At 40.5% G+C, this 9,657-nt stretch overlaps 1 protein-coding gene across 1 annotated transcript; it reads left to right on the top strand.

Moving 5' to 3' along the window:
* The first annotated feature begins 1,584 nt into the window (after positions 1 to 1,584).
* Positions 1,585 to 8,861, top strand: LOC139711516 (proline-rich protein 11-like). The gene is made up of 8 exons (XM_071623397.1): positions 1,585 to 1,742; positions 2,711 to 2,903; positions 3,557 to 3,685; positions 5,883 to 6,221; positions 6,811 to 6,894; positions 7,373 to 7,503; positions 8,029 to 8,179; positions 8,775 to 8,861. The coding sequence occupies exons 1-8, from the start codon at positions 1,585 to 1,587 to the stop codon at positions 8,859 to 8,861; spliced, it is 1,272 nt and encodes a 423-aa protein (XP_071479498.1).
* The last annotated feature ends 796 nt before the right edge of the window (positions 8,862 to 9,657 follow it).

Below are 9,657 nucleotides of genomic sequence, written 5' to 3'. Positions count from 1 at the left end.
GGATTGTCCGATTTGTCCAACACTTTCACTGATTTGTGTTATACCGATATTGCTGCATTAATTCACTCAATCCACATTATGAAGGTGAAAAGGCAGGTTTTACAATGCTTGCCATTTCTTTCACCCCCACCCCTATCTCGTCCAAACTTATTAGTACAAACAATGTGTACATGTACTCAGCTGTTCGGTGGTTGTCCATCGGTTGTCCATCGATTTTACTGCCCTCAGCGTTCATCTTTTGCGAATGGATTGTGCGCAATATAAACATGACGTGATTGGCTAAAAATTCGTGACGGGAATTAGCGGTTTTGCTTGAAAACAAACTCTGATGAAACACATCTATGTATTACTGGGTAAGTTACGACGTGTTATTCCGATTACAAGAGGTTTTAAAATGACGTAGTGGCCCTCGTTTTCGATAGGCAGAAAGACTGCAAAAAGCAAAGTTGGGTCGGAAGAACATGAACCGGTTAACCGGGCCGGGTTGGTGGGGCATGTGAAGACAACGTAACTCAGTGCGCACCTTGACAGCTGCGAGCCCGGTGAGTCGAGTCTAGTCTAGCCCCAACGCCGCGCCGGCCGGTGCCGCTGCAGCAGCGGCGGCGTAGCGGCAGCTGCTGTCGTTACACTTGCTTGCAGAAGTGTCAGTGGATCGAGTGAGTGGCCTATGCAACCAAGAACTTAAGAAGGGCAATTAATTATTAGGGCAGGCAAAGGCCGTGTGCTGATGCTGAGGAAGACGCATTATGCGAACTGTTCTCCTTTCGATATCAAGCCATTTAGCCTTTTGCAGTTTTGGCAAGGCCTCGCTCGTGGCTGAAAAAGAGACTTGTAACTGCGAGAGAATGGGTGAGCGGGTGAATGCGAGATCGAGCGGCCAAGCGCTTGGCAGTGACAGTGTGCAAGGTTGGACAATCTAGAAAATCTTGGCAAGCAGTAGCAATGCAAGATCCAAAGCACAGTCACATTGTAATATTGTATGGAGCCAAATAGAGCCTAAATAGCATTGTCTAGAGGGTTTGACCAGATCAGATGCATGCAATGGCCATTGCATGGTCCCAGCCAAGGATGTTTGCAATAACTCAAATGAATTGAACACTTTAGTCAAACCGTAGCTGACTATAGACAGCCCATGCGCCCAGTGGCTGTATAAAAAATGTGCTCCGCACGGCGTCTGGTCGGGCTAATCGTAGCCCAAGATACTGTAGTGTTGCTGAGGCAGAGTGTTGAATCAACAATGATTGTTTATCTGTCAAGTAAAAAGTTAAGAGATATACAATCTAGATCGAGAGGTTTCTAGACCTTCTTTGTTGAAATATTTGAAAAATTGTATACCAGTGTTTTAATGCCATAATTTTCTTTGCTTTGTTTCATATTTGCAGGAGCTAGAGTCTCGTAGAGAGGTTTTCAGGGTTTACTCCACTGCATGGCTGCATACCGTAACAACTTCTGCTGACAACACGACATCTGGTGATCAATAGATGGTTAGACTCTAAAATCACTGGAAGAGCTGCATAGCAGTGCCGTCCGTAGCAGCTATTTTGTGAGTTATTCCGAGCCAGGGACAGCTGTCTTCTCTGTCAGATGAAACACCGGAGCAGGAGGGCTTCCTTCCTCTCATTTTCCTCTCGACATCGAAGGCGTCGACACCGTGGCAGGTCCGATCGCAGCTGGTCCACAACTGTGCTCCATGAGGGCGGGGGGAAGTCATCGGCAGATATGGAGATAGATGTCTCTCAAATGTGAGTTATTGTTGTTGTTGTTGTTTTTTCAATTGGAGAAAAACGATCCTTAAACCCGTTGAGAACAAGTCCCGAGTATACTCGGGCAGGGGTCTGTGGGAAATGCGTGTTGTCGGAAAATCAGCTCGTCCTCAACAGGTTAAAGACCCAGGGAGTAGTGTGGGGATTCATTGAGTGGGAAGGGTACCCCGGTTCGTGTAATAGTCCCCCTAAAATAACACAAGAAATTGTATATGTGCACAGCTTTATTGCTGATCTCTTTGTAAGTACATGTGTAGATACAGCCAAAGAATCTGGACTGGAGACGACCGTTGCCAGTTATGCTTCAGTGCAAGTATTTGATGGCCACTACTATTTGTAGGTCCCCCCCCCCCCCCCCCCCCCCCCCCCCCCCCCCCCCCCCCGGTGGGCAGCACAAATAGATTGGGCTACCCATGAATCCAACCCCCCCACACTACCAGGGCTTAAGTTAAAGTGCTTACTGATGAAACATTCTTATTTATTTAAAATTGCTTTCAAGGTCTTTGTGTTTAAACCATGTTGTAGAGTGTGCATTTTTTGGATGAAATTCCACTGTCAGGATATGAAAAGGGGCAAAATTAAGCTCTTCCTAAAACATTAATGTATCAATACATTTATACAATACAAATGTACTGTGAGTGTATATATAGTATTTTGTAAGGATATTACAAATTAGGACTTGTAAAGCAAATTGATGAGCTAGGTCAAATTTGCAATTGAGAACCACAATGATGAAATGAGGAATATGCATCATCCATTTTTTGTGGGTTGTTACTGTTGCGCATATTAGTAGACAAAAGAAATTCACAAAAATAAAAACAATGTATGATGAATCACATAAAGATATAATGTGCAGTTTTCCTGTTTTTGTCAGTGATATTTGAATAAAGTTAGATTTATCGTGCTGGTTGCTGTGGTAGTGACCTGAGTGAATCATAATGATACAGATTATTTGAGGACAGCGATGCTGCTTCCAGTAGCCATATCCAAGAGTTAGAGCGGAGGTCCTCATCGCTGGGCAGTATGATCCCATTCATTGACGCCTCTTACTGGCTTGGAACAACTGGGGACGTGAGTCTAAGCAAGCTCCCAGCAACCATCTCCAGTGTGTGCAAGTGGTGCTCTATGAAAGTGCATCAGGTGGGAACTTAACTACAATGTACAACCCTCATCTTCCATACAACTGACTGGAAATTCTTCTTGCCTTAATATGTACATCCAAATAAGGCTTATATAAGGCCTCCTGTTACACAAACAACAACAACAACAACAACCAAAAACATATTTTAAATGAATTTTTAAATGTTTATACAGTTAACTCCCGTCATAACAAAGTCCTCTGGATAGGAGGTTTTCTTTCGTTATATCAGAATTTTTTTTGTAACTGAATACAATTGTAGTTGATTATGTAAAGATATGTAGATGATAATTTTGGGACCTGCATTTTTACTTTGTTGTATTGAAAATTCCATTATAGCCATGTTTATTATAACAGGAGTGCACTGTAAAACTACGTAATGCATGTGCAGCTGTTGCTGATTTGACTGAGAGAAACAAAGGTATCTCATTGAGCCATCTACTATAAGGTATTTTAGTTATTCCAAAACTGCTGGCACAAAATATGCCAGTATGCAAGGTTTTTCTGTGCATGTGTAATGGCAATTTTTCTGAGTAAGTATTCCCATTTTGTTTTTAATGTCATACGGGCCAAGCTTGTAATTTTGAGGGTTCTCAAAATGCAGCAAGTGTATGTTTTATTATGCCATTTTCCATGTCATTCTCTGCTGTGACAGAGCCTGGAGTATGCCAAAGATGTGGTGTTTCCTTCCAGAGTCTACTGGCGAGAGCTGAGCTCCACCAAGGATCAGCTAGCCTCACTTCAAGAACAACTCAAGAAACTCACTGAGGACATGCAATCTAAGGTTAGTCTCTTTCCAAGTGACGGGTTTTGTTTGGTAGATGTAGGTGAAATTCATGTTTGGTGAAGTGCATTTGATTTACTTTCCATACACTATGAAGAGATTCACCAAGGGAAACTTATGTTGCATATTTCTTTCAAGGTAATTACCTTGTAATGACACAGCATTGAGGGAGCTTTTAGGTTATTTCAGGACATTTTCTTTGAGCAGTATTGAAAGCCAAAAACGTGCTAGCACAACATGTCACAAATTGTGTGATACACTTTCAGTAATGATTTTCCTCATGTTTAACCCTAACTAGGCCGGGGTGGGAGGGCCTCCGAGGCCCCCCCACGTTCCGCGCGATATATCGCAATCGCAAAAAGCTATCGCCGCGACGTTTCATGACTTTTTTCTTTCGAGTCTCCCACATCTTTTGACACCAAATTTGCGATGCCCGGGCGCGCAGTTCCGAAGTTACGCGTAAATATGTACATGCATGTCAGACCAAAAATTGCTCAAAAACATGAATTCGTGTACAATTTCAATGCAAACTGTGCTTACAGGCAAATTTCATAAAAGCATGATTAGTTTGGTGTTTTATTGATTAAAATCAATGAATAACATATTTTCTTGTTCGGAGCGATGTCGCGGACAAATTTCATCGAAAAAACAATGGAAAACATAAAGTCGAAAAAAGAAAGAAATACATAAGAAATTCAAAAAACAATAAAATACTTAAGAATTTTTTCTGATATCACAATCTTTTTTTATTACATTTGCTAAGGACACTAAAAAGGATATTTACACAAAAAATGTGCCTGTTTTGAGCTTTATTTTGTGATTTATACCAGATTGTCTGATTTCATGCATCATTATGCATAAATTAGCATAATTTAGCATAAATGATAATTTTTTGAAAAATTAACTTCAGGTATTTTAGATTACATCATAGGCAATGTGTGTGCCAATTTTCGTCGCGATCGCGCGATCGACAGTCGAGATCTGGAGGGGGGGCCTGGGAGGCCCCCCCCGGCTCTATCAACTACCTTAATAGCCCGGCCTAGTTTGGGTTAACCAATGCTAGAAGACTATGATTAATTATGTTCTTTTTAAGGGATTTTAGATTGTCTATAATATGGTAACTGAGTGTCCTGAGCAGGCTGCATTCATTTAAGAACTTCCTCAGAATCAGAGTATGGTCTTATTTTAACTCAAAAGTATGGAGTGATTTACTGATTAGGTTTGACAGTTGATATTCAGGATTTTGATTTTTCCTGCAACATTTTGCTGCTGTTTCACAGTAGCCCGTTACCAGTCAGTTGCCCCTCTTGGCCAGGAAGCACAGGGTCAGTAATTGTTATAGGATGGTCATTACCTTGAACACAGTGAAGCAGGTCAATATCATTGCCAAATTCAAGCTATTATTTAGGACATTTTATGACCATAATTATCAAATGCACTATAATCCCTGATCTTGTCCTTGGATTTGAAAGATCTTTTTTGCCACTGGCATTGGTTCTGGTGAGAAACTGAAATTACTGTTATCTCAGAAAGGCAAGCCAATCATTGATACACTCCTTATCTTTGAACTAGTAGAATAATTGATGAATACTTGGAAGCGATGCATGTTGTACTTTGTTTGTTGAAAATAACAGATCTTAATCAACATAACATATATTAAACAAATATACCACACTGTATTTACTGAGAGGCTCTAGTTGAAATTATGAATTCTGAGGAGGCAGTGTATAGTACAATCTCTGTCACCAAAGAATTCATAATTTCACTAGTGGCTCAAAACAGTACATGACAATTTTTTTTTTTTTTGGATATTCCTCTCATGATTCTTAAAAAAAGATAAAATTGTTCAAATATTTTTTTTCTCCTACATATTGCAGTGAGTGCAGATAATTTGTGTCCTGCAGTGGACATGATTATACTTAGTGGTCTATGGGGCCAATACTGATGAGCAATTTCAAACACTGTTCATGAAAAACAGTTGGTGGTATATCTGCAAGGAAATGATTTTGAACGAGGAAGCATTGTGCCACAGATAAAATGTTAAGGTAAAGAATATTTTTCTCCCTTTGAATTTTGTCATCTATGTTTTTTCACATAATGCTTTGTAGACCAATCACTGAACAGGATTTCATGAAAGAAGGATATAACAAAATTTAATATGATGTGTATTTTTTGCTTTCTTGTATATCATGTGAAGAATCCTGAGGGCAAATCTCCCAATACTTCCAGGACTTCAGACTCATCCTGCAACTGTTGCCCATTACACAGCCCCTGCAACACTTCAGGAGGGACTTGTAACAACTCATCCATCACAACTCCAGTGGGGAGCAATTCATTAGCTGGGGCAGCCACACAGGCCCCGCCTACAGCTGCCTCTCAGCCACTGCTGGCCCCGCCTCCTCCTCCTCCTCCTCCTGCTATGCCTCCTCTCATGGCTCCACCCCCTCCTCCCCCTCCCCCGCCTCCCTTAGTCAAAGCTCCCGCATCTCAAGACTGGAGAAAGAATCTGCCAAAAAAGAAAGATGGTGCCAAGAAGGTAAACTTCCCACACCTGCGTTTTCATTAACACATCATGAATTCTAAAATGTTCATGTCATCAAACAAACTTTGTTCGAAATATATATTTTTTTCCTTGAAATTGCATTGTCTTGTCTCTATTCCCAGCAAAAGTGAATCTCTGTCTGTTTAGACTTAAAGAACAAGTATAGACCCATACATACAGTCAACCTTGTGGATCTATTTTGATTGAAGAAATAGCTTTGACTTAAGAGAAGATGTGACTTATGAGGGATTAAATGAATGGAATATAAAGTGAAGAGGACTTGAAAAGACCTTTGACTCAGGTGATTATTCGAATTATGCAAGGTCACCTTAAGCAGGGTTGACTGTACTTCTTTTGATGACTTTTATTTAAAAGAAAATTATTCTCCAGTGCTTGGTCACAGTTGTTTGCTCATGTAAAAGCATATTGACTGTTTTGAAAGGTCCCAGTGTATTTTATCTGCTGATTTCTGAATATTATCTGATTTCCAAAACTTAAGTCCTATGTGTTTATTGCCAATACTTCAAGTCACATCTATATGCTTCACCACTGACTAATACCCACCTGATTCTCTTTCATGCAGCAGTCAAAAGAAAATTCCAGGCCAGTTGTCACACTGGATGATATCAAGGGTGTCAAGCTGAAAAAAGTGACCTCAAAACAAGAGGTGAGTTTAAATACTATTTCTCACAGGTAGTGTGCATATTGACTTTATCTTGATCTCCGCTTTACTCTTGTATGAAATCCTCACGTAGATGTATTTATCTCCAACAAAATCAATCAGTGTGCATGTAAAACCCCATTACTTTAATTTTGTATTTGCCACCCCCCTTTGTGTGTGTGTGTGTGTGTTTAATGTAATGCGCATGCCTAGGGTGATTTTGAAAATGGAATGGAAAGGAATGATTTGATCAAGCAGTTAGTATTATGCAAGTTTACCATAGTAGTTGGTGCTTTTATGAACTGCGGAAATGTAGAAGAAAGCAAAAGTGGAAGGTAGATTCATAAACCACATCATTGTTTCATCACAGTGGTAGTGCAGATAAATGTTCTAAACATTATGAATTGTGCATTAATTTTGCCTCATGGCTCTTCGATTCTTCTCAATGCCATAGCTGCACAATTCTTTTTTTTTTCTTCCACAGCGGCCGGTCAAACCTCAGGACAAAGGTAGGGGACCCCTGGTCTCCCTGTCTGACCTCCAGAATGTCCAGCTGAGGCGGTCAAGCAGGCGACTCTCTGACCCCAAGGAGCCTGAGCTTACCATGAGAGCAAGGTCAGTGTCATGGTGCTTTGCTGTTTTAATATACCTTCGAAGTTCATCATGGCTTTGCATTCCATTAAAAACATGCATGTCTTTGAAATCATTAAATATCCTAAATCATAACAAAATGAAAGCATCTAGAGTTATGGTCATCGTGTAGAATACCTCATAGGCTCTTTGATAGTTACTGTCTCTTAAAACTGAGCAATGCACAACAAAATTTTTGCAGCTAATAATACAGGGATTGTATGGGTCTCGATGTGCATCATTCATATGCTGGAGAATCAAGAGGCAATGAAATGGGTGTGACTGTACCTTGTCTTCGGTTCTACATCATTCATGCTACAAAATATTTTCTTTATACAAGTATTTAGCATTTTCAATTCACAGAACCTGTCGAGGCCTTGTCACAGGAGATATTTACTGTTATTATCATTTGTTTGTTCTAATGTTTGCATCAGAGATATAAATCTTTGATTGTTGTTGTTCTAAAGGTTTCCTGTTAAATTTTAGATTATCTTTCCTTTACTTTTGCAGGTTAGGCCTGGAGGCTCTGGAATTTCGCACATCTCTGAAGAAGATTGGTTTGCCCCGCAGTCCCGGTGGCACACCCTACAGATCCAAGCCAGTGGAGAGTGGAGTGGGCCTCACTCCCATCATGGCCAGGGCACTCAAGAGAAAGTTTAGGGTGAGGCTGTCTTGTCACTATGGCAACAAGAGATATACATGTATTTGGAATCCATCTTTACATTCCATCTTAATATCACAACTTTAGAGGATCCAGAGAGGGCCATATCCCACATTGAACCTCAACTAGTCTAGGTGTTACTTCAGAGACAGTGACAACGTCACAAAGACATTTTACTTGTGTATCAAAGAGTTGCTTCATCATTTGGTGTATATAGGGTCTTTGATATCTGTTTAGACTGGAAAGTTGGGATATGAGTACATGAAATGTCTTCAGTTAATCCCAGCCAAATATTTCATTTACAAGGTTCTGTTTCAAAAGCTTCTATTTCTTTTTAATCTTGCATGCTTACCACTGTATTGAACTTAGAGAATGATCCTCTTTTTTGAATCTGTATATTCATTTTATGATGAAACAATATCAGGTATATCAAAAGAATAACAACATGCATAGGAGAGATAAAATGCAAGGGAGACCATATATGGGGTGAAAACTAAATTGAATTTAATCTCTTTTGTGTTGTTGACTTTGCTTGATAATGCCTGATAATAAGTTTTACTGTGGTATGTTGTGGACTTGAATCTTTCCATCACAGAGCTTTTCGTCACCGTCAGGAAGAACATCTCCCCGTAGCACCGGTTCTTCTCCCGAGATTTCTGTTTCGCCAGGATTGAGAATATGAGCTGACACAAGAGTGAGGCTATCTGAAGAGTTCCATTTTGTATGAAATCTTGACTGGTGGAATGTAAGCAGCAAGGGGAAGGAAAAACAGCATGTGTGTGCATGTGTCTATGGGTGTGTGTGTGTGTGTGGGGGGAGGGGGGCAGGCGGCGGGAGGGGGTGGAGATGTGGTATGAATTTGTGTTCTTGCCTGTGACTGTATGTGGTGTTTGCCTTTGGTATCCAGTCAGTCCGCAGCGCGAGCGAAAACGCATGTATTTATTCAAGTCGTATGCACGGCTGAGCGGTGCTTGCATACGTAATGAGCAGATACATGGTCATAAATAAATCCGTGTAGAACGAGTATTTCTCGTCAGTTTTCGACACTTTTAGTATCGACTGAAAGAGAAAACATAAGCAAATATGCTCATGATCAAAATAAACGGAAAAGAAGAATATAGAATATCAAAATCCCTCTCGAAGTTTGGTATTGTATTCAAAAATATTCCTTTACGTTTGACGCCAAAAAACTAACCTGAAATCTTTCATGCCCCTCTAAAATATGGTGAAGACTATGTCCGCTAAAGTATATAGTATCACAATAAGGGCACGTTTTCCCATCTTCATTTCAATACGGGTCAGGAACTAGCAAAATTCAGAGACATGTCTAGCGTCCAGTTTGAAAAGATTATCCTCGCATTCGCACCGGAATTCCGGGTCTGTGATTGGTCGAAATCTGTTGCAAGACACGGCGTGTCGCATTGCGTAGTATCCATTGGCTGCTGACTCAATGCTGTGAGTTTTAAATGTTAGGTTCC

Source organism: Diadema antillarum, unplaced genomic scaffold, assembly GCF_040938485.1.
Source record: "Diadema antillarum isolate AM-2024a unplaced genomic scaffold, OU_Dant_1.0 scf00000040, whole genome shotgun sequence".
NCBI classification, from domain to species: Eukaryota; Metazoa; Echinodermata; class Echinoidea; order Diadematoida; family Diadematidae; genus Diadema; species Diadema antillarum.
The sequence above is the reverse complement of the archived record's forward strand: the minus strand, read 5'-3'. Positions and strand labels throughout refer to the sequence as shown.

Bases quoted from the DNA above. Each gene is read 5' to 3' on its own strand.
- LOC139711516 (XM_071623397.1), top strand. From the start codon at position 1,585: ATGAAACACCGGAGCAGGAGGGCTTCCTTCCTCTCATTTTCCTCTCGA. The intron at 3,686-5,882 runs GTTAGTCTCTTT...TATCATGTGAAG, and splicing joins CTGAGGACATGCAATCTAAG to AATCCTGAGGGCAAATCTCC. The intron at 6,895-7,372 runs GTGAGTTTAAAT...TTTCTTCCACAG, and splicing joins AAGTGACCTCAAAACAAGAG to CGGCCGGTCAAACCTCAGGA.